Consider the following 27,184-nt stretch of genomic DNA (forward strand, 5'->3'; position numbering starts at 1 on the left):
CCAGCGCCGCCATCTTGCCTCCGGGCGGAAGCGGCCGCCGGTCCTCCCTGGGCGACCCGTGAGGAGCGCGCGCGCGGGGCCACGTGACGGGGCGGGTCACGTGACGGGGGCGGGCCATGTGACGGGCGCCCGGCCGGGCCCGCAGCCCCGCGGCCCGAGGACCGCCCGGGAGGTCTCCGCGCGCTCGCAGGCCGCCGGCTCGGCCATGAAGCTGCCGCGGCGCGCGTGGCGGCGCCGGGCGGCGCTGGGCCTGGGCGGCCTGGCGCTGTGCGGCGCCGCGCTGCTCTACCTGGCGCGCTGCTCGGCCGACGGCCCCCGCCCGCCGCCCGGCCCCGGCCCCGGCCCCGGGCCCGCGCCCGCCGGGCCCGCGCGCGCCGCCGCCTTCCTGGCCGTGCTGGTGGCCAGCGCGCCGCGGGCGGCCGAGCGGCGCAGCGTGGTCCGCGGCACGTGGCTGGCGGCGGCGCGGCGCGGCGGCCCGGGGGACGTGTGGGCGCGCTTCGCCGTGGGCACGGGCGGCCTGGGCGCCGAGGAGCGGCGCGCCCTGGAGCGCGAGCAGGCGCGGCACGGCGACCTGCTGCTGCTGCCCGCGCTGCGCGACGCCTACGAGAACCTGACGGCCAAGGTGCTGGCCATGCTGGCCTGGCTGGACGAGCACGTGGCCTTCGAGTTCGTGCTCAAGGCGGACGACGACTCGTTCGCGCGGCTGGACGCGCTGCTGGCCGAGCTGCGCGCCCGCGACCCCGCGCGCCGCCGCCGCCTCTACTGGGGCTTCTTCTCCGGCCGCGGCCGCGTCAAGCCCGGGGGCCGCTGGCGCGAGGCGGCCTGGCAGCTCTGCGACTACTACCTGCCCTACGCGCTGGGCGGCGGCTACGTGCTCTCCGCCGACCTGGTGCGCTACCTGCGCCTCAGCCGCGAGTACCTGCGCGCCTGGCACAGCGAGGACGTGTCGGTGGGCGCCTGGCTGGCGCCCGTGGACGTGCAGCGCGAGCACGACCCGCGCTTCGACACCGAGTACAAGTCCCGCGGCTGCAGCAACCAGTACCTGGTGACCCACAAGCAGAGCCTGGAGGACATGCTGGAGAAGCACCAGACGCTGACGCGCGAGGGCCGCCTGTGCAAGCAGGAGGTGCAGCTGCGCCTCTCCTACGTCTACGACTGGTCCGCGCCGCCCTCGCAGTGCTGCCAGAGGAAGGAGGGCATCCCCTGAGCGCCCTGGCCTTACACCGGGGGAGCCCGCAGGTCTGGCCGCTTGCCTGGATAAGACCGGCGCTCAAGGCGACCTAGTTTATCTGGTGACCAGCGGGGCTTTCGGGTAGATGCCAGGCCGCCGCGGACCACTCCTGGGCCCCAGCTCCAGTCTGCACCCAGGGGCGAGCACGTCAGGGGCCACACCTATAGTATTGCAAGAGCATCTTGTTCTGGGTCTGGCGGACCCAGGGGCTCGCCAGGGCAATGCCTCATGTCCAGGTAGAAGCGTCCCGCCCCTGGGTTTCCACTAGCATTTGCCTGGGCTGGGAAGATGCCCAGCTCTGAGTGGGAGCGGGGAAGAACCTCCCGGGCCTGCAGGGGCTTGCAGCCCCTCTGCGCGCACACAACACACACCGGCTGTCCCACTGTCATGTCCCAAGTCCAGGGACGAAGGCCCGGAGGCTGGAGCTGACCCCAAACGCAAATCTGACTTGTTCTGGGAGGGGACTACATCACGTCCTAAGGCCATTGTCTCAACCGTCCGCCTAGGAAGTCACTCTGCATCGAGAGCTGTGACTTTTGTAAACTGATCGCAGGCCCTAACCAGTTGCAACTCAGCTGTGTTGCAACCCAGTGGCTTTTATGGGAACTGCTGCTGTCTCCTTCAGGCAGGTTACCTCCAGTATGTCTTCTGTGGGTGTCTTTGGGTGTAAGTCTGAGATTGAACTTCGTTTTACGTTAACTAGCTTTGGTCTCCTTGTCTCCCTAGAGTGAACTTATGGTAAATGATACTCAGCGCCTGCCTGTGATTTATTTATAAATACTGTTAAGTTTGTGTAGATAAGAGTTCCAGTTGTGAGTGTGTGGTCTCAGTGTTTTTTAAATTATTTAAGAAGGCTTTTCTATCAGAACTTGGAATCCGTGGATTAATCTGTTTTTACAGCGTGAGCTGAAGACCCGTCGCTGCGTGTGTGTTTAAACACGGAAGAATTTTAAAACTGTACATTTCTCTTTTCAGTTTACACATTAGTCAGTCCTATTGTCTATTCCTAAGAAGACTTTCCTTTTACGGCCTCCTCGTGGCCACACAGGGGCAAGTGGTTCTCACTCTTGCGCCTGTTACTGTGCCCAGTTCCAGGAATCGGACCCTTGGAATGTTGATGCGGTTTCCCAGATTCTGTCTTAAGAAAACAGGCTGGCTGGCCGGCATGTCCTCTTGCAGAAGGCAACGACATGCGCCAGGCGATCGCCTCGCACACCCACCATCCTCCGGACACCAGGCTTTCCTCTCCTCATTAGATGTGAACAGTGGGTGGTGTGGCCATTGCAGAAATGAAATAAAGTGGCTGCAGGACACTGCAAGCCTTTCCCAGTCCGCACGTGTGCACGCTGGGCGCTATGTCTGAGTGGCCAGGCTGTGCTGCCATGGTCTCGGGTCCATACTGGGGCCGTATGAGTGGGGGTGCAGATCCCTGACGAGCCTCTTCATTGCCAGTCTCACATTCTCATGTCTCCATCAACTCAGCTGCTGTGACAGATCCCACAGGCCGGCGGCTGAGACAGTAAACAATTATTTCTTACACTTCTGGAGGCTGGAGATCCAAGATCAGGTGCCAGCAGGGTCAGGTTCTGGTGAGGCCTCTTTCTGGTGTGCAGGTGCCCCCTACCTGTGTCCTTTCCTTTCGCAGTCCCATCAGCAGGAGGTACCCTCATGACCTCATCTCACCCAAATCACCTCCCTGAGGCCCCACCTCCTAACACCATCACACCAGGGGTTAGGGCTTCAACCTGAATTTGCAGGATGTAATCAGTCCATAGCAGCAGGCTTGGGTTATTTTTGTTTAAAGGTAGAAGAATATGTGGAACTCAGGGTCTTGGGCCAGAAAGCGGGGACCATGTGGTTGGTGACCTTAAAGCAATTCTACCACCTTCAGGAGGTAGAGGCTGAACCTCAAAGGTCCCCAGATCCCACACAGTTCCGATAGCAAGGTGTGAGTCACCTTTATGATTGGCACCCTTGAGCCAGGACCAACAGGCCCTGGGTACACCTTGTTCATAGGACGAGGGTCCGGGTTTGCAGACACCAGGGTGAGCAGACTGTGACCCTGCCCCCCAGTGGGATGCAGATAGCATCAGGACCCGATTCCTGCCAGGTGTGACCTCGGATGCCCCGTCTGGGCCTCAGGATCATCAGAGCGATTGGCGTACACAGACAAGGAGCAGGTGCCTGAAGAAGCCTGAGCACTTGCTGAGGCCCACGTGGCCAGTGGCACAGCCAGGACTCCAGTTGGGGGCTGGATCCCTGATTCCTGCCTAGCACCATCTGGTCCTGCCATAGCTCCCAGGCTTCTCCAGAGAGTGGACCCCACGGAGAGCATGGCAGCAGCGCCCAAGACCCAGGCGCATGTCCTCGGGGGACCTGGGCTTTAGCGTTCAGCCAAACCACATGTGCAAACAGATTTGACCTACGAAAATGGGAATCTCAGGTCAAGGAAGGGTGCGGTGAGAGCGGGTATTTGAATATCAGCCTGGGTGACATTGTCCTTTGGTTTTGCAAACCACCGTTGGGGACTGGCCACAGGTCCCTGTATTTCTCCTGCATGCGGTCCCAGGGCCCCTCCTGCCAGCAGGGTCCACCAGGCAGGGCTCAGTTGGCCGTGGCACTGGGTGAGCTTGAGGCTGGGAAAAGACTAGGGGCCGCACCGTGTGGCCTTAGGAGCCTGGCCAGTGGTTGGCTCCGTCCTCTAGAGTAAACACCACAGGCAGCAACTGACCCTCCACAGCCCAGCTGCAGGACAGGAGCCCAGGGAGGGCCGGAGTCCAGCTCCCACCTCCCACTGACCCCAGGCCTGACCCATCCAGCGACCCGAGAAGGAAGCCCAAGCCCTGGCCCCTCCTCCAGTGGCGTCTGAGGGTCTCGGTGGCCCAGCCCCAGCCCCAGCAGCCCTCACAGCCCCTGTCACAGCTGCCCACCTGATCCTGACCGGGCGCGAGGGGCAGATGGCCAGAGCCAGGAGCAAGCCCCAGATGTGTGCCCCAGAGGAGGGGCTGCAGGTGTGAAGTGCACCCTGGGGCCTGGCCTTGGTGCTCGGGGCTGCTAGGGGCCTCTGGCCGTCCGCAGGGGGATGGGAGGCGAGGACACTGCTGCTGGAGACACGGCTTCAGAAATGTTTTCTTGGCCCTGATGCCCCTTCTTGTTCCCTGCCGCTCTCGCCGCCACCCCCTCACACACCCAGGCTCTGACTGAGCAGCCTGGAGGGGCCGGAGGCGCAGGTGGGGGTCCCTGCTGCCCTTGCTGCTGCCCGGGGCAGGGGGCAGACACGCCGGCTGCTGTAAAACTGATGCTATCACAGCAAAGGAACCTGTGAGTCACTGCCTAAGAGCGGGGGCTGCACCCCGAACTCTCCCAAACAAAAGCCCTTTGTCCCCGAGCCACCCCCTTCCTTGCCAGGCCTCCTGTGCACACTGTCAGACACACTGGCGGACAGACGTGCCGACGGCCGCAGCAGGCACAGGTGTGGGCAGGACAAGCTCCTCCACTGCCTCTACCCAGCTCCAGGGGCCGGGCTGCAGGAGACCTAGGGCTGCGGGACACCTCAGCCCCTGGGCCCACTCAGGCTGCAGGGGCCGGAGATCCAGCATCTCGTTGACCCTAGTCAGCACCCTGAGGTCATACAGAGCTCGGAGCCCAGAGGGCACACTGGCCAAGCCTAGCCCGTGAGTGAAAGCCCTAAGACGCAGCACCCCCTATTCCCCGGCCACAGCCCAGTCCCCCTGGTCAGCACTCTGTGTGCAGGACCGAGGCCTTGGACACCATAAGTGTTCCCCGCTGCCCCTAGGAAGTTCCTACATCCAGACAGGGTTCTGGAAGCCCCTCCTTGGGAGAGGACCCCTTCCCTGGCCCCACCACCCGGGCTCCCCGCTTGGGGTCCAGCAGTTCTGTGTGCTGCCACCCTGATCACCCAGCATGATGGGCTCCTCGGCTGGACCAATGCCAGTGGGTCTCCCTGATGCCAAGGACCCCAACCACGGCCATCCCTGAGCTCAGTGACTGGCCAGCCAGGGGCTCCAGCCACTGGGTCACAGACACCTGCCCCGTGTTTGCTTCCAAGGGGTTTGGCAATTCCAGCTCAGCCAAGAGAGCCAGGTCTCAGGGTGGGGATACGGGGGACATGGAGACCCCACAGGTCACACAGACGCATCACGCACACGAGGAGCACCCTGCAGCTTGCTCTGAGCCGAGGCAGATCACAGCCACCAAGGACGTGTGGGGTCAGCAAGGGGTCAACACAGGGAGCCCGGGTACACAGACCAGAGAGGGGAGCACGGACACATGTGCCCAGGCCCCCCATGTCTCCCCCATGCCCCCTACATCCCCCACATGCCCCACACCCCTTATGCCCCCAGGCCACTCTCAGTCCTTGGCCCAGGTCACGGGAGTTCAGCATGTCTGGCCTGGGTGAGAACCTTCCAGGCCAGCAGGGAGGGGCCCGCCTAGGGACAGACAGCCCAAGCAGACCCCCTCCCGGCCCCAGACGCACCATGAGCAGGGCAAAGTCAGGCCCTGGCTGAACCTTAAGTTACAGGTACCCTAGGGCCCCAGACAGGTGGCCAGCCTCTCCCGCAAGCCTCACCCCTACCTGTGCCATTCCACAGCCCCAGAGAGGACCATGGAAAGTGGGGCCTGGCAGCCTCTTGCTCACAGCTGGGAGTCCCCCACCCCGCCCACCCCACCCCTCCCTGCTTCTGCCACAGACCCGGGTGGGGCCTGGCTGTCCAGTGCCAGGCTGTCCAGTCCAGGCTGCTCCTGGCCCCTGAGAGGACTTTCCAGCTGTCCTGAGCCAGACACCCACATTCCTGTCTACACTCAAACTGGACAGCAGCCGAGGGTGCTGGGGGTGCAGGCTCTGAGCCAACACAGACCTGCCTGCCCCCAGCACCCCCGGGGCTACCCCGGGACGAGGAAGGGCCAGTCAGATGCCGCCTGGCTGTAGCCCCAAGACCAGGGTTTGGGAAGCACCCAGCAAAGGGCCTCCCCGAGCCCCTGGCAACAGCCCCTCAGCCCGTCTGGCAGGCGGCAGGTCAGACAGAGGTTCTGGGAAGTGAGCCCTAGGAGGGTCAATGAGGTCAGCCCAGCACCTCCCGCTGCTCCAGGTGGGGCTTCGGTCAGGGGTCAGCCTGAGGCCGGCCAGCACTGTGCTGACCACTTGGCTCTGGCCACAGCCAGACACTCGGGCCACCCCAAAGCCCGGTTCCACAACCAGACACCAGGCCAGGCTCCGCCACCCCCAGGGACCCCCAGCAAGCCCCCTGCCCTCAGCAGCAGCAGGTCTGGCCCAGTCTGCATCTCACCCATGGACCCTACTCAGGCTGGGTGGGTGTGATCACAAGGGCCCAGGGCCCCTTAGGGGAGCGCCAGACCCCTCCTGAGGCCTGGGGAGCTTGTCAACACCACGGTTTGGGCTGGGCCTGGGAAACAGTGGGACTGAGACGGATAATGCTGTGGGGCTCAGGATGGGGCCTTTGGGGGCGCACCCTGCAATGGTCCCTTTTCTGCATTGGGGGGCCAGCCTGTGTCTTTCAAGGCTGAGCCTGCGGCCTGAACCCCGAGCCCTGGGCCCCCCCAGTTCATGCCCCTTGACCTCCCTATAGCAGTAACCGCTGCCCAACCCCACCCCTTGCTCCTGCACCCCAGCCATGGGGGCTGGAGACAGTACATTCCAGGGGAGTCGCAGCTAAGTGGTAATGGCCTGAGATTAGGGGGCCAGAGACAAGGGTGAAGGTGAGACAGAAGGCAGGTGGAGTCGGGCGCCAGGATGCCGCTTCCCCGGCCCTGGCCACCTGCCCACCGCAAGCTCCTCGGGGCTGGCCCGGCCTTCCTCTCCTCGTCTCTCGTCGCCTCATCTCGTCTGTCTGCCTCTCTGCAGGGCCCTGGGCCCCATCTCTGGGTCTGGGTCTCCATCTCTGTCATCACAGCCCCCTGCAGCAGGTCTGGATTCGGAGGTGAGACCTGCCCCCATTCCTGGCCAGGCAGGTCGGGGGACTGGCTGGTGCTGATGGACAGTCAGGAGAGCGCCCTGGGTGCAGTGAGGCCCCGGGCCCGGCTGAGAGGGTCTGACTGGGTGCTGGCCGTGGTCCCTCAGCATCCCCACCGACAGCCCAGGGCGGTCGCCTCAGTAAACAGGCGGCCAGCACATCTTGGTACCAACACCAAGCCAGGCCGACGCTCACAAGCCCGTGATGGGAAGTGGGGGCAGGGCAGGGACCCATTCCTCCGCCTCCCCTGCATGCCCCTCCTCTCCCCACCTCCCTCCACAAGGACCACAGTGCACACGCCCCTGCAGCCAGAACAGCCCCACTCAGGCCAGCTGGCGCCTACAGTTGCTGTGAAGCAGAGACACCCCCCCAGACTTTCCAAGCCCCTGACGCCACCCTGGGGGGACCAGGGAGAGAGGTGGGGACGGGTCAGTGGCCAAGCCCGGAGCTGCACAGACCAGCGCCCGCCCGGCACCAGGGCTCTGCTGCCTCATTACCCAGCCTGACCAGTCAGGGGCCTTGGGGGAGGGGCTGGTAATGGCCCTCGGGCTCCAGCCTCCACCTGCCCCACCTCCCACTCCTGCCCCTGAGCCTGCAGACACACCCCCAACCCCTGCCCTTCCCCAGCCCCTGCCCCATGTACGAGAAAAGGACACCCTTCTCTGTCTGCTCAGCCTTTGGAACCAGGGTCTCCAGGCCCTGCTGCTGAGCCAAGCCCACCCCCACCCCCGGGGTGTCTGCAGAGGGGTCAGGGACCAGCCTCATATACTCCAGGTGGGGCCCAGGTGCCAACCAGAGATGGTATCTCGGCTGCTCTGCAGAGGCCTGGACATCCCAGGGCCAATTTACATTCTTTGGTCTGGGTTTGCTGGAGCTAAAATGAGGTGGGGGCAGGGGCCCCAAATCCACAGGACCTGCAGACAGGGTCTTGGCTGCCCCACCTGGGGCAGTTCTGACCCCACCTTTGGGGTGGCAGTTTGCATCCACCTGGTGTGGCAGCCACCAAGGGGAAGGTGGCCAGAGCTCGGTGCCCTGCTGGTCTGGGCTGGACATCCTTCACCCAGCCCCCACACACGTGCACTCAGCACCCTCCAGGTCCACACGTGGTGCCCATGGCCTGTACATGTGTGTGCAGTTCTGTGTGCTACCTACACACACGTCTGCTCCCCGTGCCTGCCCCCACAGGATGAGGCCCTCCAAGGGCTCCCACCTCACCCTCGGTCCCCTAGACACACACAGCCCATGGGCTCCAGCTCCATCCCGCTCACCAAGCTCTGAGGCTGAACACATGTGGGTCCCCAGCCCTGTGGGTGTCCACAGGCTGCTGCCCTCCGAGGCTGGATCAGCCCTGGGTGAGCAGAGGGGTGGCGACGGGCAGTGGGCAGGGCTGAGCAGGGACCTGGATGGACATCTGTCCCTATCCTCAGGGTAAGCATGGACCCCAACAGGTGCAGAGGCTCTGGGGGCTACAAGGCTGCAGGACCCTCAGCCAGAACCTCCAAAGCAGAGACCATTCCCCACACCACCCCCACCCGAGGACTGTTCTGAGGCCACGGGTTCTTCCAGGGCTGCACCCCACCCCCACCCGCATGAGAACACAGTGACCAGGCGACACGGAAGGCAGGGGACTCTTTATTGCTGTGACCACATGTTTAACACAGGGCTGTGGGAATGGGCGACCAGGTAGCTCCCCATGGCCCCGGGGGTCCTCTCGATGAAGCTCCTCTGGGACCCACTGGCATCCTCACATGCCCAGGAGCAGGCCGGAGAAGCTGGAGCCACTCTGGACGGTTAGGGCTGCCCCAGAGCCATTATCCACGAAGACGGAGGCGTACTGTCCAGCCTGCATACACCCCACAGTGGACATCACCACCCACAGGGCCTGCCTGCCCATGGGGAGCACATGGGGCACCCACCCGGGGGTCCTGAGTGGCCACATGGCCAATCTCCATCTATGTGCTGGGCTAGGGTACCCCTCTGAGGCTGAGTTACGGGACCCCTCCTGCCCGCCCAGCCCCTCTGGTCTCACCTGCAGCTGAAGCAGCCCCTGAACCAGCACTGTGAAGATCCTGCCACTGCCTTCCAGGCCCGAGATGGCCTCCAGGGATCTGGACATGGTGCCCAGGGTGAGGGCACAGCAGCCTGAGGGCCTGGACCCCACTCCAGGGCTCAGTTCCACCTTTTGTTGGGGCAGCCCCTCCACTCTCCATGGGCAGGACAGTCTACACTCAGGCACCCACCCCCAGCCCCCTGCAAGCCCCCTACATCAAGGGTGGCCCCCAGGAGGCCCACTCACGTGTGGCGATGGCACAGGGACTCAATGCAGATGAGCACCCGCACTGTGTCGCGGGCCCGGGCCCTGCCCTGCAGCCCCCTGCAGTCTGTGGGGAGGGCAGAGCAGAGAGTCAGAGCGGAGCTGGGGGCTTCCGGGCATACTGCCCAAGACAGGCCCAGGAGTGGCTGCTAGTTGGAGATGGGTAGACGTGGGACCCCGTCTAAGCCCCCAGTGGGAGCAGGGTTTGGAGTAGCAGGCAGCTGTGCAATGGGACCCAGTCCTGCGGCCTGTGATGTGGGGGCCCACCTGGGAGAACCTGCCCCCACCCCCACATGGCCCGGCCCTGCTCACCCAAGTGCAGGCTGGCGGAGAACTGGAAGATGGCGGTCACTGGGGCTGTGAATCGGCCAGAGGCCAGACTCAGGCCAGAGCCCCGCAGGAAGGCACCCTGGGCAGTGGGCTGCAGGGACAGCAGGTGAGCATCGAGCTACAGGGCCTAGAAGAGGCGCCTACAACCAATAGCCTCCAAAGCAAGCACACCCCAGGTGGGCAGGACAGAGGGTGTGACCTATGCATCTGCACCTACCTGGGCCTCTGGCCTCAGGCCCCAGGGGCAGAAGAGGCCCCACGAGCCCCCACAGGAGAGAGAACACTGACACCTGGCCACCTTGGACCCCACTCGAAGGCTTAGTGCAGGATGGGAGTCTGGGCACGCGGGACCCAGCCCTGACCCATAGTAGCCACTCCCCCAGGACCCCGCTGGGTAGATGTGCCCCTGGCCATCCATGGAGGTGAACCCCTCATCTGGGGGGGTGCCCCAGCATCCTGCCCCCAGCAGTGCCCCCAGAGACAACCAGGGCTTGCAGGGCCCCTCAGGTACGCCCCCAGCACACTCACAGCCTGGAAGCCCTGCAGCTCCACCAGCGTTTTCTTGTCCACCAGCACAGGACCCTTCAGCCGGCAGTGGAAGGCCTCAGCCACCAGCCGCCCACCCGTCCCCTCGGGCAGCAATGAACCCCAAACCCCTGAGAAACGACGCTCGGAGGCCTCTGTGGGGACAATGGTGGGAGCAGCAGGTTGGGGTCACCTCCAGAGCCTTGGGGACCCGCCTGAGCATCTGGGAGGAGTAGGGGCAGGGGCACCTCACCTCTCAGCATCTCCTGAAACTCCTGCAGCAGAGTCTCTTGTGTGACTTCTGCACCAGGGGGTCCTGGGGGACCTGGGGGCCCGGGGGGGCCTGGGGGGCCAGAGAGGCCTCGCTGGGAGAGGCAGGAGGACATGAGGATCCCAGCAGGAGCCACAGCCACCCCTGCCCTGGGCTCAGACCCCAGGCTCACCAACTTCTTGTCCCGCCCTCGGCACCGTTTCTTCGAGGCCCCGTCATCTGGCCGGCGAACAAAGTTTAGCCAGGTCGTGTGGGCATCTGAGAACTCAGGCCCTGAGGCCTCGGGCGGCTAAAGGGCGAAATGGCAGGGCTAGTGTGCTGACCTGGGCCCCACTGGGTCCTCCCTGCTGCCCCAGGGGAGAGCAGGAACCCTTAGGGCCCAGGCCGCCTCAGGTAATACTTGGGGAATAAGACGAGGGAGCACCGAAGGCCATGCCTGGGGACTCAGGCCAGGACCTCAGGCAGGGTGACAGCTTGGGGCCTTTTTGAAAGATAAGCATGATGTCTGGACACCTTGGCTCTGGCTGTGTGTTGGAGCAACCTGTCCCCTTCCACTGTGCCCTGTTTCCAAACAGACAGGCACACCTGTGTACACACAGGGCCAGCCTCACGTGTCCCAACAGGGGCTTGGCCCTGGCCAAGGCGGGCGGTAGACAGGAGCAAGTTTTCCAATGGCCTTTCTGAGAGTCCTGGAGTGTCTCGCTAAGCTAGGGAGGGGACTGGACCCAGGCCCCAGCTGCCAGCCCACCTTGCTGTCCGAGGAAGGGCTGGGAAGGGCAGTGCAGAGCTGCCTAAGCGCCAGGCAGGTGGGAGAGGCAGGGACATCCCTGCCTGTGTCTGAGAGGGAGACCCGTGCTCAGTGAGGGGGTCTGGAGAGAGAGGGGGGCAGGCTGGAGAGAGAGCCTGCCATCTCTGAGAAAGTCTGTGCCGGACTCAGACAGGAAGCCCATAAAGTGGGCAGAAGCGGAGCAGATGCTGGCCTGGCTGGGAGAAAACCACTGCCATGAAGTCAGAGTCCTGGCCACCCCCGGAGAGCCATCCCAGGCAGGGCAAGCCCAGGGGTCCTGGCCCCAGGTCCAGTCCTGCAGTCAGCCCTCAGACACAGACACAGACACAGACACAGACACAGCAAGAGCCAGACTCCTGGGGCAGGGGTAGCCTCCTGACCAGGGTTAGGCTGGCTCTTCCCAGTGGACCAGACAGGCCTCTGTCCTGGGGGGCTGGGAGGGACAGGCAGGGTAGGGATGCCTCCCGCCCCAGACCTGGGCCCTACCCAGGGAAGAGAGAAGCCAAGAACACTCAAATGCCCCCTGATTCCTGCCTGTGTCCCTGGCCACCACAGACCCTATCTGCACATGAGGTACCCAGGGGCCCTAAAGAGCCAGGTGGGGGCAGATGGAGGCAGAGCAGGGGTCCTGATGTGTGGGGAGGGCCGTCCTGGGGCATGTGTCACATGGCCCAGGGCACCCCCATGGAGGCCCCACCTGGGACAGAGGTCCACCTGTGTGTCCCCAGACTGCCCCATGGACTCGCTGGGTTGGCAACCACTCTTCCCTGGCTAGCAGGGCCCAGGGACTCACTTTCCTCACCTGCCCATCTGGAAAACGGGGCCTCGGGCTCCATGGGGCCGCGTGGGCTGAGAGCAGCCAGGCTGGCCGCCACAGAGACGCCCTTGGGCGGCAGGAGGCCGGGATCAAAGGCAGGAGGGCTTGCGGGGGAGCCTGTCCTGGCAACCACCGCTCCGCTCCCAATCCTGCAGCCTATGGGGTCCGCTCCAAAATCCCTCAGGAGATCCTCAGCCAAAGACGGTAGAGGCCCAGGGCTGAGGCAGGTGCGGGGGGTGGGGGTCTCAGGTCTCAGAGAGGAGCCGAGGCTGGCTGGGGCCAGAGAGAGTCTAAGGACAGGAGCATTCCCCCACCAGAGGCTGGGGGTGGGGGTGCTGGCTGGCTACACAGCAGGGGTGAGGGTGGGGACCTCCAGGGCTACCTTGGCCTCTCCAACCTCGGAGTGGCGGGGACAGGTTCCCAACAAGGGGCAGTTGGACAGCAAGAGGAGCAGGCTGCCTGGGGCGCCTCCCACCCTCCTGAACCCGGGATTCTGCCTAAAGGCAGCAGGTTGCTGGGGCGCGACGTGCCAGGGGCTTCACGGGGGTCAGTGCACCCCGCTGAGCTGAGAAGGCTCCCTCCTCCTCCCCCTCCCAGACCCCGCGGGACCGATGACCGCGGCCCCAAGCCCCACCCCACCGGGACGGGAAGGGGCCTGGCGGGCCGCCGGGCAGGTGGGACGCCGGTGCCCCGGAGTCGAAGCCCCAGACGCGAGCGGCGCCCACGTGCGCGGGTCCGCGCGTACCTTGGGGGAGCCAGGCAGCCCCTCGCTGTTGGCCAGGGTGGCGTTGGGGGGCTCGGTGCGCTGGCCGGGCTGCCGCGGCCTCTTTTGCTCCCGCCGGGCCCCGACGCCCCCGAGGAGAGCCAGCTGCGGCCAGAGGAGGGCCACGGCCGCGGCCCAGGCCCAGCGCATGGCGGCGGCTCAGCGCTGCGCGCAGGGGCGCCCGGGGGCGCTCATGGGGGCGGCGCAGCCTCAGAGCCCCGGCGCCGAGGCGCGGGCCCGGGGGGCGCCCGGCCGCCTCCGGGGCATGTCTGTGCGGGGCGAGCCAGGCGCGGCGGCACGACGGGCACCAGGGCGGCGAGGGCGCGGAGGGTGCGGCGCGCTCCTGTCCCGTGCGCCCTCCCTCCCGCGCGCAGTGCCCTCGCCGCCGGATGAGCCCTCCCTCCGCCCCAAAGCTCGGGCTCCAAGGGGGAGGGCTCACAGGGAGGATCCGTCAGCGGGCTCCCGGGCCGGGGCGTGGACGGGTCGGGCAGCCCCGCTGACCACGCGCTGGGGCTGCGCCTCCCCAGGCCCTCCCACGTGCTTTGGAACAGCCCCCACCCCTTCCCAGGAGGCGGACTCACCCTGGGAACCGTTAACAAGGATTGGCCCTGCCCCCGACCCAGCTCGGCTCCCGCACCTCACACCCGCCCCTGCAGGGTGGTGGCCCGGGGCCCCCGGGGAGGAGACAGGGTACTCAGGAACACACAGCGCTATCAGCCCCTTCCGACGACCCACCTCACTCAGGATCTCCTGGGTCCTTCTGGCCCTGCTGGGTCCCCCTGCCCCAGGGTCCTGGTGGTGCCTGAAAGCCTGGCTGCTTACACTGCTCCTGGGAAAGGCAGGACCAGGGAAGGAGGGCAGCTGGCCCACCGCACTCCCAGCCTCATGCTGGCCTTGATGGCCCTGGGTGCTGCTTCTCCACTGGGCTGAGTGTGCCAGCAGGGGAGGGACTGGTTGACCTCAAAGGTGTGACAGGTGTCCCCTCCTCTTCTTGGGACACAGGTCCAATCCTTACTGCCTGATGGGCTCCCTCTCAGCCAGGCCTCTTGGCTTCCTGAGCCAGGAGGGAGGAGGGGAGACTAGTCCCCTTGCGTGAGCCCCGCTGGTCATGCCTGCCCAAAGAGCCCATTCCCTCCACAGCCATCCAGCCGTTTCCCTCAGCTGGACCTGAGCAACAGTGGGGGATCTCCAGGGGGAGTTGGGTCCTTCCTTAACTACCTCCAGGCTTCAGGCTGGACAGCTGGGGCCAGCTCAAGTTCACAGGCCCTACAGGCTGCCAGCAGCCCACCCGGTGCTGTAGACCAAGGCTAGAGATAGTCAGAGCCATAGCTGACCCCAGCCGCTGCATACAGTGCAGGGGTGGATCACACAGGGCTCAGAAGAGCCCTCCAGACCCTCTGTAACTTCCAGGTGTCTGCCAGGAACAATGGAGGCAGCCAAGCAGAAGACCCCGACCTTGGCGACCCCACAGTCAGCCACTGGCAGAGATACTCCAGAGACAAGCTGGCCAGAGGATGAGGTGGGTGGGCCCAGGGATGCCCACCCTCCTTCCTGGCTCAGGCAAAGGTAGTCACATCCAGGACAGCAGCTCTGGCTTTGTGAACCCTGAGCCTGCTGAAGTCTCAGCTCCCTCACGTGTCCGGCTGGCGAGCCAGCTCCAAACGGCGGGGTCTTGAGGAAGACCACATGACGTAAGACCCCCTTCTCACCCCACCGGCTGGCCCCCTAAGTGACCTGTGCCCAGCACCGGGTCAGGAAAGGCAGTCCAAGAGACCTGGCGAAGCTGCCAGACCCCTCCTCAGAGGCCGGGTACCCGCTTCTCATCACCTGCATCGCAGTGACCCAGACCTTCAAGGCCTGCGTGTCAGGCTGGCAGCGCACCTGTGCCGCCCCCAGCAGCCCTATGGCAGATGGCTCTGGCACTGGACAGGAAGGCACATGGTGGAGGCAAGAGAAGTTGGGCCTCAAACAGTTACAGCCCCACCCGAACCCTGGGTGCAGCTCTCAGCTCCAGGCACCTTCACAAGCAGGAAGCAGTCCACTGGTGTGTGTCAGCCAGCCCGTGCTCTGCAGCAGGGACACGTGCCCTCAAGCTTGGGGATGGGGGTGGGTTCCAGAGGTTCCAGGCTTTCCAGTACCCCTCCTCCATGCCCCAAGGGTCCTTCCAGGGCCCAGCTCCACCCCCCACCCCCCCGGAACTGGAGCCACCTGGGAAAAGACAAGAGGGAGCCTGCTGAGTTGTCAGGCCTTCCTGCCACAGCAACCAGTTACCCCCCCAGAGGGGAGGCTCAGGCCAGTGCTGGCGACCTCACCCACCCAGCTCACAGCCCAGACCCTGAACACCCTGGCGCCCTGGGGGAGGACAGGACCACAGAGGCCCGGGTACAGCCCCCGCAGCAGGCCCTCGAGCAGGGGGTCACTCTAGCCTCTCAGACAGACTTCTTGGGTGTGAAAGCCTCAACCTTGGAGGGAAACATGGGAAATACTTTTCTCCAAGGCAACACTCCACACCAAAGACGGCCTCCTACGTGTCTGTGGAGTATCAACTGTCAGGCTTTGCTCCCTCGATGAAGACACACTTCTCGACACGGCCTGCACCGTGAAGGGCTCAGCTATGCCCATTCGCGGGGACACACATGTCCAAGAAGTGGTCTAAGGTCATGCACCTGCCCTCCAGGAGGGACTGCACACCAGACTGACGACCCGACTCAGAGGGTCAGACAGCTGGACCCGGGGCCTCTGCTGAAAGCTCTGCGCAGTGCCAGCCCACCCCCACCACGGACATCACACACACAAAAGAATTCCGCCTCCCATGAGCCTCAGAAAACTGTGTGGAACAGACACTGACCCAGACTCGCCCTCAAGCCAGCCGTGGACAGAGCGCAAGGCCCAGCAGCATGGCCTTGCCACCAGGATCCGCTGTCGGTGTCAGAATGTCACCTTGGGCTGTGGCCCCCAAGGCCAAGCCTACAGCTGCCCACAGGCCAGCAGGTACCCTTCCGCCAACACAGACGCAAACAGCACAAAATTTAGGAACAAAGATATAATGAAAGATTTTTTTTCACAAGAGTGGGTTAAACACATACAAGTGGTAAGTTATAGGGCAATTTTAAATAAACTGATCAAAAAACAAAGTCAAAGATGAAAAATGCATGGCCACACTTCAGTCTTCCCCGATGGCCCCTGGAGTGAAGTCACCGCGTGTCAGCAGGTGGCTCTCAGGTGGAATCAGTAAACACAGATGTAGAATGGGAGGGTGTCCAGGGGGCCGTCAATCCCAAAACTGAGACAATGCCCGCGGGCTCTGCCCCTAAACTTGGCCGTGTCCTTGTGATGCCTAGTGCCCTGTGTGACCTTCTGGAAAGGGCCAGTACCTGATGTGGACCTGCTGTGAAAAGGGACCTGAGAGCCTACCTTTGGGGTCAACCCAAAGTTTGGAACAAGTGTGAGGGAAGCGCCAAAGTGCAGAGCCTGCCTGTTGAGGGGGACTCCTTTGGGGCTGCTGGGGTCTGCAGCCTCCACAGCACAGGAAGGGGCTTCTGGGCCACCCGGACCCAAGGAATTCAGAGCAAAGGCTCTGGGGCACCAGGAGCCTGTGGAGGCCAAGGCCTGGCAGGACAGGGCAGCAAGGCCCCTGCTCCAGCCACTTCCTTAAGTAAAAGGCGACACCTTGTGGTCACAGTGAGCAGACTCTTAACTTCGACTTCAGCCACACAGAGGTGGCTTTCCTGGGAAGCATCTGTTTCACTCTAAGTGAACACAAACTCCTGGACCCCCATGGCCGTCCCTGGCCAGCCGGGCCTGGGCCCAGGCCCCACCGCTAAGCCCTCCCCATGTGACCAAGCGCAGCCATGCGACCGGCCCCGCCTGGTGGGCCAGAGCCACTGGACTAAGAACGCACGCCGAGTATTTCATAGGCATTGAGTTTTATATTTTTAAGTGATCAAATCTATAAAATGAAAAACAGGTTTACTAAAACAGGTCCGAAAGACAATACGAGAGAGAAGGTGTAAAACCAAAGCGTGAGGCCCCCTCCTCCTCGGCCCCCGAGCGCCACAGCCCGAGACCTAGGGCGAGAATGGGCCGGAACGCGCGTCAGTGTGCTCCAAATCCAAACCACACACTTTGGTTTTTGTTTTCCTCTTAACGGTTTTTAAAAAGCTAACCCAGGAGTCAGGCAGGTTTGCCCTGTGCTCAATGGCACGTCCAGCCAGCCAGTGTCAAGCTTGGGCCTGCGTCCCTCATTTTTGACCACCTCTGCAGCTGTGGCGTGCGGCTCACTCCTGCGCTATGCTTCTCAGCACATACTTGACTGTGTATGCAAAGGCTGCAAACCCAACTATAACAAACAAGTTCGCCAGGGCACCGCCCAGGAGTCCGTGGTGCCGGTTGGCCTGCTGGAGCCCTGCGAGGTGTGGCCCGGCCCCCGGCGCGTGCCCGTTGAGGAGCTGAAGCCCGTTCTGGCCGTGGTGCGTGTCCCCGTCTGGAACCACGTCTGGTAGGGGAAGCGCCTGGGGTCTGCTGCTGAGCTCGTCTTGTGCTTTTTGTTTCTGTTTAATTTCCTAAGAGACAAAGGTGGTCTAAACAACCCAGCTCCTTTAGGACCAAGGAGGGTCCCACAATCCCCCACAAAGACCCTGAGATGTTGGGGGTCGCTGGCGGGTTCACTCCTGGCACCCACCCAGTTTTACAGATGTGGGGGCTAAGTGACTGACAAATTACCAGACCTGCACCTCAAAGGCCCAGGACTGAGTGACTCTCACTGTGGCCTTAAATTTTGTGCAGCGCCCCGCCCTCCGCCCCCGGACCAGGGAGTATTCCAGTCCCTCATGGCAGGGCCCTCCCCCTCTCCTGGCCCACCCAGGACCTCAGCAGCCCACACTGGTTCTCAGTTGGCCAGCTTCACATCCAGTCCCTGAGTCCCTGATCTCTCCGCAGCTCCGACCCGCCCCCCCCCCCAATCCCTGCAGTCCCTGGGCACCTGAGGGGGTAGGTCTGCTGCACCTAAAGCAGTGTGGTAACAAGCCGCCTTCGCGCTGTCTGCAGCACGGGACATGCCGGAGCACACATTCCCTCTGGAAACAACCAAATTCTGAACCCCGGGGAGCAGAGCTGACAGCCAGCTTCCACTCTTACCTCTACAACTTCAGGAAACAATTCACAGAAGACTTTGTCTTTTAAATTAAACACTAAACTCTGTGCAGCCAGTTGTCTTTTCTAAGAAGAAAGAGGAGAGAAACGTCAGCCCAAAGGCTAACTTCACTTCTTCAAAATTCAAAAGCAGCCCGGCTGAGCGTGGCTCAGCAGTTGAGCATCGACCTAGGATCCAGGAGATCTGGGTTCGATTCCCGGTCAGGGCACATGCCCGGGTTCCCAGCTCAATCCCCAGTGGGGGGCATGCAGGAGGCAGCTGATCAATGACTCTCTCATCATCAATGTTTCTCTCTCTCTCTCTCTCTCCCCCTCTCCCTTCCTCTCTCTGAAATCAATAAAGATATATATTTAAAATAATAATAAAGTAAAAAATAAAATAAAATTCAAAAGCAGGTGGTTTCAGTCAAGGGCTGCCTTCTTCACGCTGCTGGACACTCGACAAGCTGCTCTTTGCAACAGGCTAATTTACTTACAGTCACAAAGGCTTCTCTGCATCTCCCTTACCACCAATTAATAAACTTGACCCTCAATAAAACAGAACAGTAAAAGCCAGTCAACAAGATGGAGTAGGTGCTGTGACCACTCGTGACACCCTCACGGTCTGCAGGGCTACCCAGGAAGCTCGGCCGAGAACAAGGGACCCCAGGGCCAGGGTCTCTCCATGGTGCTTGGGGAGCAGGGACATGGGAGGAACTCCCACGACACCCTCCACCCCTCACCGTGAAGTCCGACGTCTCTATGCTGCCCAGGGTGGGGCCCTTCTCCACCATGAAGCTCAGAAGCCCAGTCAGGATGGTGGAGACGGACCAGGCCGGGTTCCACGTGTCTGGGTGGAAGTCCGTGATGGAAAGACACAGCCTGCAAAAAAGGGGCCCACTCAACAGAGCACACGACCCCACGACCACCATCAGCTTCAGAGCAAGCAGGGCAGAAACACCTTACCTTGTATTGCACTTAAACCTTCCATTGGGGGTGATCATGTAAATACTAGGAGGTTTGAAGGGGAATTCTCGGGGAAAGATGAGTTTTCCATGGTAATAGCCACCTGTACAGAGCAGAGAGAGAGCCTGTCACGTCCACATAGCAGCTCCAGTCTCCACTGTGCACCCCCCACCCCGCTCAGTCATGTCCACAGAGCAGTTCCCAGACTCCAACGTGAACCCCTCCATCCTGCTCACAGGGCCCCCACCTGTGCCCACCCGTTCACCATCCCCGGAACACACTGCGGGCAGCCCTCACAGCTCCTGCACGCCCCTTGCCCAGAGCAGAGCCTCATATGAGCATGTGCACAGGCTCCTCACTGCCACCTCATCCACCCACAGGAGCGCTGGCCAAGGTCACCCTACCCTGGGTCCCCTCTCCAGCACCACCTGTTCCTCCCACCAAACTACACCCAGCAGGAGGCAAACCTGCCACTTCTCCCACCTTAAAAACAGAAAACAAAACTCTCATCCCCACACAGTGTAGTTCCTGCCACCTGCCCCCCTCTTGTGCACAATCCCTGGGCAGTAGGTCCGGGGCTGTCATTTCACCAGTTCACACTGCACCATGGCCCCCCAGGCCTGACCTCGAGGTCACCGGACCTCCCAACTGGGCTGTGACCACATCTCAGGCCTCACGGCCACTCCTGAGCCTGCCTCGAGGCCCCACCCTGGCTTGGCCCTCCTCCTCTTCTCACCCCAGGTTCAGGCCACTCAGCTCCTCTGGGGCTCGTCCCACACTCACAGTCCTGGGGTCTCACCTGGACTCATGTGACATGGGGAAGACTGTCATGACTCTCCAACTGGCACCTTCAAACTCCAGAACCATGTTCTCACCTGACCGTCCAGACAACACTACCCCAGAAAGGTCCGAAAAGGTTTCCTGCTACTTCCCTCAAACAATAACTCCATCCTCTCGGTTGTTCAGACTAAAATCTGGGATCCCTCACCCCCATCACACCCACTCCATCGGCAAATCCTATTGACCCAAACTGCCAATTGATCCAGAGCCCTTCTCAATGGCCTCACTGCCTCGCCCCCAGCCCACTCAGCTCAGCCCACCCATCCCCAACCGAGGCCCCACGCCCTTGCTCTCAGTCAGCCCCCAGGAGCTTGTCGGAAATGCAAAGCCTCAGGACCATCCCAGACCGGTAATGCCTATGTGGGTGCACATTCCTTCCATGAGGCTTAAGTGCTGCCCTGTCCTCACACCCAGGTGTGGTCCTGCCTCAAGGACTGGAACACACCAGTCCCAAACACCACAGGGCTCTGCTCCAAGGCCACTCTTGGGTAAGGCCTGCCACCACCCTGTATGGCTGCAGTGCCCCAGCCGCCTCACACAACTTTGTCCCTTCCCTTCCAAGTGTCATCTGTCCAGCCAGCTCAACAGGCCGAAGAGCCCACCAGCAAGACAACACTTGATATGGCACTCAGAGCACACACACACTCAAGGTCGCTAAGAAAAGCCCAGCACACAAACAGGCACTGTCCCCAGGAGGAAGCAGAACAGCCATACGCCCTGGAGCCCCATCTGGCTCAGGGCTCCTCAGGAAGTGACCCAAACAGCAGGGACAATGCCCCTGTGAGCACTGTGGAGGGCAGTAAGAGGAGGCCCACCACACTGTGAGGACCCTGCCGAGAAAACCAAATTCTAAGCACATGCACTGACCCAGCACTCCTCCTCCCATCACCCACCTGAGAAACAAACACAGCCCAGTGCCCCAAGAACCAGCATAGGAAAGAGCCAGCCAACACTCACTTGTCCTCAGAGGCCAGAGCTCTGGGCGTGGCTCCTGCGCTGCACAAGCAAATGGCCGGCGTACACTCAAGGAGAAGACAGCACGCTGCAAGCCGTGCACCTTAAACCCCGAACCCACAAAGATGTGCATTCCACACCGCAGAGCGGGAACTCTGGGAGAGCCTATGATTGAGGGAAGCCTCAAGAGGTGTCCTCGAGAGCGGGAAGAGGCAAGGCAGGGGTGCCAGGAGGGCGGATCCCCGTGCCAGCAGCTTGCACCCCTGCAGTCCAGTGTCCAGGAGGACCAAGCCACGACAGTAGGGAGACCCGGTTGGGCGGCATGGACTCCCTTTGTGACTCGGTCAACAGTCCTGGGCCATTGCAGTGCAAGCTGTCCTGCGTCCCCCACCCAATCCTATTCCCAAGCCTCTCCCTCCAGACACAAGTTATCAGGCAGAGGGACTCTTCTCACTTTATTTTTTAAGTTGTGAGCTATTTTAGGTAGTCTTCCCATGTAAATTTCAGAATAAAAATTTTAGAATAAGCTTGTGTCTGTGAAGAACTTTGTCAGGGTTTGGTGGGATTGGGTGGAGTCAGCAGATCCACCTGGGAGGATTCCGTGGCAGCGCTGGGTGATGGGAAGCTGTTGCGAACTGCAGGGACTGGCTGCGCCCAGAGAGAGCAGGACAGTATGGGCCCGAGACAGGGACAGGTGTGGACATGGGAAAGGAGCAGGGGGACCAGGAAGAACAGGTCAGAACACTCAGGAGCCAGAGGAGGAGCATGGGGGGAGGACAGAGTCACACCCTCAGGGTCCACAAAGGCCCAAAGTCAGAGCCCAGACAGCTGTGTGTCCCAGTCCCTGGGTGTGTCCCACCCCCCAATGGCCCCCTACTGATGGAGGGAGGTGGCAACTGAGATGGTCCCTTGGAGGCCCTGCTGAGAGTGGTCAGCAGAGGGCAGTCCTGAGCTGAGATGAACTGCAGGGGAACTGGCAGCTCGTTCTATTCATTAAAAAACATACACACATTTAATAAGCACCTTGATATGGCCCACACACTGTACTGAACCCTGCCTGGACAAGCCATACCCGGCTGCTGGGCTCTGGGACGATCCCCAATGTAACCTTCCAGTAACAGGCCCACCCTACAGGTCTGCTTCTGCACATGGGTTTCCTGGGACAGATCCTCCCAGGTTGGGAGCCTGGAACAGACGTGAGGCTAGTGACACATGTGCCAAAGGGCCTGCGAGAGGCTGGGCCTTCCTCATGCTCAGCTGCCCACGACTGACGTCAGTGGTGGCCCTCAGACCTTCCCTACAGCACAACTATTTTCCAGTGAAATCTTATGCAACACCCCACACAGTGTTCCAGGCACCTCAAGGCAGGACCTAGCAGCTAGAAAGCTGAAGGCACTGCTCACCTGGACATGGCTGTGCCCTGGGATCACCTGGCCATGGCTCACGTCTCAACCAAGGTTGGCGCACCGAGACTTCGCTGACAGCTCCAAGGTCTACATGGCAAAGGACACTGGCACCCTAGATGGCATCAGCAGACCAGCATCCACAGCAGTCAGGAGGCAAAAGTACCCAACTGTCCCAGGGCAGGTCCTACAGCCTCCCTAAGCCTCAGTGTCCTGTCCACACACAAGGGGCCCACCACTGAGCCCACAGGACTCATCCAGAGAGAGCAGTCAATACAGCTGTCCTCCCCTCGACAACACACATCCTTCAGAAACAGCGAGAACCAGGCGTCTTTTACTGTCCACCCAGCCCCGACCTCATTGACGACAGAGACTCGGCATTACTCCAGTACTGACAGATGGCCCCTGAGACACACAGGCAACACCAAACTCTGAGCAAACACCTCTAGGACTTGGAGAAATACTAGCATGAGTTCCAAACGAGTCCCACATAGAAAGCGTGTTATTTACAAATAAATGACACTCAACAGGCAAGATCTACTCAGAACACAAAACTGCCTCTTGCTCTAACTCAGAGCAATGACTTACCTTCATAAGGAGTCATCTCAGGGCCTCGGACCACATAGTGCCTAAGGAAGAAAGAAAAATTAGCTGGCTTTGGGGATGGCAAATTCCCCAAAATCTGAGTCACTTCAAGGCCAGGGATTTGCAGGGCCACAAAAACCAGACATTCACAAACATCCAGTCTGTGAACACTGAAGGTCTAGGGCCAACCAGAAAGGCCGTTCAAGGCCCCTCCAGCTCTGGTGCAGCCAATGCTTTCTTTAGTCACTTTGTAACAGGCTGTACCTTAAGGCTAAGTTCCCCACAAAGTACTTTGTCTCCACAATACAACATGAAAGCTGAGCCTCTCTAACGATTAACATTAATTGAAAGTTTTTAAAAATTCAATTCCACAATGTTCTTGAGCAGGACCTGAAATTTTGTATTTTTCAGTGTGCCCAAATGTCATGCAGAAGACATGAAAAGGCCCTGTGCCCCAGGCTGATGTCCTACAAGAACCAGACTCGCCCAGCGGCAACGTAGGATCCAGGCGATCAGTTTTCGATTCCCGGTCAGGGCACATGCCCGGGTTGCGGGCTAGGCAGCCGATCAATGACTCTCTCATCATTGATGTTTCTGTCTCTCTCTCTCTCCTTTCCTCTCTCTGAAATCAATAAAGATTTTTTTTTTTAAAAAAAGAACCAGACTCAACCTCGGAGCAGCTGTTTGAGCAGGAGCCACAGAGACAGCATGACTGTCACCACAGCCTGCACACGAAGCCCAGGTGGTGTATGTGCCTCCTCTCCTCATGCTCTATGTCGGCTCTATGTCAGGAGGTGTCTTGACTTACGATTTTCAAACACAACAGAAAAGCACAAAGGGGAAAGTGGAAGTTAAGTAGAAATGCCAGAGCAAACAGAGCTGCATGGGCTGTGCTTCCAAACACCTCCTCCCACTGGGACACGGACATTCCCTGTAACACCACCGATCAGACACCTGCTATCTGTTGGCTGATACGTTGTATTGTGAAAATAAAAATGCTGTGATCTTATGTCAGGGACCAGGAACAGCCCTCAGAACTAAGCACATGACACACCCAGGAGCATGGCCTTAATCTGTCACTGCTCCAGTTCCTGTGCCAACCTGAGAACACCAGGAACGGACAGCATGCAAGTGCTCTGAGCTCAGCAGCACTGGGCTCGCAGAGTGAGGCCCAGGCAGCACAGCGCTTAGAGGACAGGCCTCACCCAGAGAAGGGGCCGGAAACTGCAGTCCTCCCCATACCTCAGGCTGGATATACCAAGAGGAAGCCTGCTTTCCTGCGGGGAGTCTGGTATTCTGGTGGGTACCAGGCAGAGGTGCCTACGAGACCTGCCCCTGCTGGAATCCAGGGTGCTGGGTCTTGAAAGGGCTTGCAGGTAGAGAGCACCTCACACATGCTGTGCTGTCCGTGTGAGTCCACGGGGACAGAAGCTATGCCTGGTCCACTGTGGACTCTGCCCCCTGTGCTTCCTCCCTTAGCTGATTTTTCTGTCTTCACTGTAATAAACCGTGGCCATAAGTGACTGAATCTGGGGAACCCGATTCCATGTGAGGAGGGGTCCCCTCAACTGCGGTGAAAACTGTTCCTCCATCTGCCGATTATGTCCTGGACCCACACTTGGTTTTTGTCATTTTTGGGCAGGGAGACCTCTGCTGTGCCACTCACAGGCTGAGGCCCACATCACCCTGAGAACCTCCACCCCACCTGCCAGAGCTGCCCCCACCTATGAGCCACGGAAGCTGGACCCAGAATCCTTGATCACCTGTCCCATCTGGAAACTACTTGTTTTTAATTCAGTCTCTTTCCTCTGGACTTAAAAAAAAATTTAAGAGCTTTTTAAGATCAAAATGTAAAATAGTCTTCAAACAAAGCAAAAATGCTTCTTAGCCCTACATCTGGTTAAGGGCAGCACTTCCGTAGAGGTGTACAGCCTCCTAACTTCACACCCTAACACAGCAAGAGTTACCAGGAAGCAAATGTTCAACAGGCACAGGTCCCCTCATGTCACCTGCCCAGGCAGTGCCAGGAGCTACAGTGTTAGGATCTATGCCCCTGTCAAACTCTCCAAGCAGAGCAGGCTATTTCACAAAGTTCAGGCAAAGAGCAGAGAAGAGACTAGAAATGCAGCTTCTCCTTCAACAGCTGTGAGGCCTGCACCAAAGCCACCCCCCTTTGGGTCTCCCAGACCCAGTCCTCTCCCAGGAAGGATCCTCTCCAACCCCAGCATGCAAGAGTTGAGGACAAACCATTCTGTCCCGGTTGCTGCCCATCCTGAGTGTCTGCAGGCCTTACAATGTCTACCGACACCTCAGGCGGGTGCAAGCGCCTCTTTCAGAGCTCCATGACAGGAGCACCAAGCCCACCTGCCCAACCACAGGGAACTTGGGTGACAGTAAGGTGTGACTGGCGATGCAGAGCCTTACCATTCAAGAATATTGGAAGGGAGGGGCTCAGCACAGATGTAAGGCACCGGGTCTTTCTTAATTCGAAGGTAGTCCTGTTTCAGTCGCTGGGTGGCTGTGGTTGGAGCTCTCTTATTGCTGTTGTTGCTCATCTATTAAAAATAAACACTTGTACTGACAAGGGAAGAGTGCACAGACCATGTGTCAACCCCCAAGCCCAGCAGCCCATCTCTCATGCCCATCTCACACAGCACCCAGATCCGAGGCCTGTAGGCCATTCCAACAAGCCCACCCAGACACCGAAAGTCTTGCAGACTGACTCTCCTTTTCCATCTGCCCTGCAATAACCTTCACGTATGCAACATCAGATGCAAAGATTGTTTTCAAAACCTGATCTAATTTCAAACAGCCATGGGTGGAAGTGTCTGAAGCATGGACCGACCCTAGGCAACTACACCCATCGCTCCAGCTCTGTGCTGCCACAGCATTCAGGAAGCACCACACCACAGCCCATGCAAAGGCCCCCCTGCAGCATTCCCAGCATGCTCACCACAGTCACTGTACATGGAAGGAACGGGGGAGCAAAGACCTCTCTCTGAGACCAGGGAGAGACATGGGGCCCTTGAAAGACTCAGGTGCATGTGCTGGGCAGAGGGGGAAGGAAAGCTTTCCGGGCAGAAGGCCTAAGAAAGCACTGTGCCCAGGAAGAGCCCTGGTCACTGAGTCAGGAACCAAAGCATGGTGAATGGTGGCTAACAGGGGGGCCAGGCCAGGCTGCCAGGCAGTGCTCGAGGGTCTCAGGCCCAAGCATAAGGTGCATCAGACCTTCTGTTGAAAAGGTCACTCTGGTGTTTAGTGCAGGATGCAAGGGACAGATAAGATGGAGCAGGACAGCACCAAAGGCTGGGGCCAGGAGTGAAGCAGTCGCTCAAGAAAAGGGAGTGGCCTCGGTCAGGGAGCCCTGGGACACCTCAGCTCTGCTCCAGAGGGCGGGGGGGGGGGGTTACTGATGATGGGGAGACAGGGTGCCCCCCCCCCCAGGCACCAGAACAGCTCCAACCCAACTGCTTTGTATACCGGAGTTTCTCATAACGTAACGTGGAAAGTTGTGATGCTAAAAATGAAGTGTGAAAGCCACTGGTCCAGGACATGACAGAGACCAGAGGACACGCAGGGTGTGCAGGGACAGGAAGGAGGAGGGAGCGTCCAGGCCACAGTGGTGGCAGATTGGATGCGGGCAGAGGAGGAGAAGCCACACCCACCCCACTCACCCCCACACCTCCAACACTCTGCTGCCCAGCGTTCCCAACTCATCCTGCCACAGCACTGGACATCGTTGGCCAGGCTCTCTCTCCACCCTGACCTCCCTGTCTATACAAACCTGAAGTCATCCACCCCCTACCATCCTGCCCCTTCTCAGCCTCGGGCCTCTGCACGGTGGATTCCCTAGGTAAAGCCATGGGCTTGCTCCTTCCCTCCCTCCAGCCTCTGCTTCCACATCACCTCATCAGAGAGGTGTACACCTGCACCTTGTTGAACCCTCCCCAGAGCACTATTCCACTGACCACAACGAGCCTGGTGCGCTCACTCCACACCCCCAGAGCCTGCAGACTGGGGCTCAAGCCAGGGCACCCACAGGGGTCCTGCATGCACCATCGCCCACCCCTGCTGCTGGCTCTGAGGTCCCTTACCCTCAGAGTCCTGCTTCCCCTCCCCTCCCACCACATTCACCCTAAAGCAGGTATCGTTACTTTTCCCTTCCAACTGGCCTCCTAGCTTCAAATCTCTCCCCATTTTGGTCCACCCTGGACACTTAAGTCAGATTAACTGTCACCACAGTTCTGATCACAGCCCTTCAAGATCCTCCCACAG

General features: G+C 60.7%; 3 protein-coding genes across 3 annotated transcripts; 1 reads left to right on the plus strand and 2 right to left on the minus strand.

The window, feature by feature from the left end:
- The first annotated feature begins 205 nt into the window (after positions 1-205).
- Positions 206-2,191, plus strand: B3GALT6 (beta-1,3-galactosyltransferase 6). The gene has a single exon (XM_016221272.2). It carries the CDS (start codon positions 206-208, stop codon positions 1,205-1,207), a length of 1,002 nt encoding a protein of 333 aa, XP_016076758.2. The 3' UTR covers positions 1,208-2,191.
- Positions 2,192-8,880: 6,689 nt separating this feature from the next.
- C1QTNF12 (C1q and TNF related 12) lies at positions 8,881-13,181 on the minus strand. The gene is made up of 8 exons (XM_016221273.2): positions 13,014-13,181; positions 10,837-10,953; positions 10,647-10,758; positions 10,397-10,548; positions 9,851-9,959; positions 9,521-9,605; positions 9,254-9,332; positions 8,881-9,067 (listed from the first exon to the last, which is right to left on the minus strand). Exons 1-8 carry the CDS (start codon positions 13,179-13,181, stop codon positions 8,969-8,971), a joined length of 921 nt encoding a protein of 306 aa, XP_016076759.2. The 3' UTR covers positions 8,881-8,968.
- A 3,759-nt stretch (positions 13,182-16,940) lies between these two features.
- UBE2J2 (ubiquitin conjugating enzyme E2 J2) lies at positions 16,941-25,521 on the minus strand. The gene is made up of 6 exons (XM_016221282.2): positions 25,334-25,521; positions 22,913-22,953; positions 19,128-19,230; positions 18,905-19,043; positions 18,168-18,248; positions 16,941-17,593 (listed from the first exon to the last, which is right to left on the minus strand). The coding sequence occupies exons 1-6, from the start codon at positions 25,462-25,464 to the stop codon at positions 17,309-17,311; spliced, it is 780 nt and encodes a 259-aa protein (XP_016076768.1). The 5' UTR covers positions 25,465-25,521; the 3' UTR covers positions 16,941-17,308.
- Between the last annotated feature and the right edge of the window lie 1,663 nt (positions 25,522-27,184).

This window comes from Miniopterus natalensis, chromosome 9 (genome assembly GCF_054644295.1).
Source record: "Miniopterus natalensis isolate mMinNat1 chromosome 9, mMinNat1.hap1, whole genome shotgun sequence".
NCBI classification, from domain to species: Eukaryota; Metazoa; Chordata; class Mammalia; order Chiroptera; family Miniopteridae; genus Miniopterus; species Miniopterus natalensis.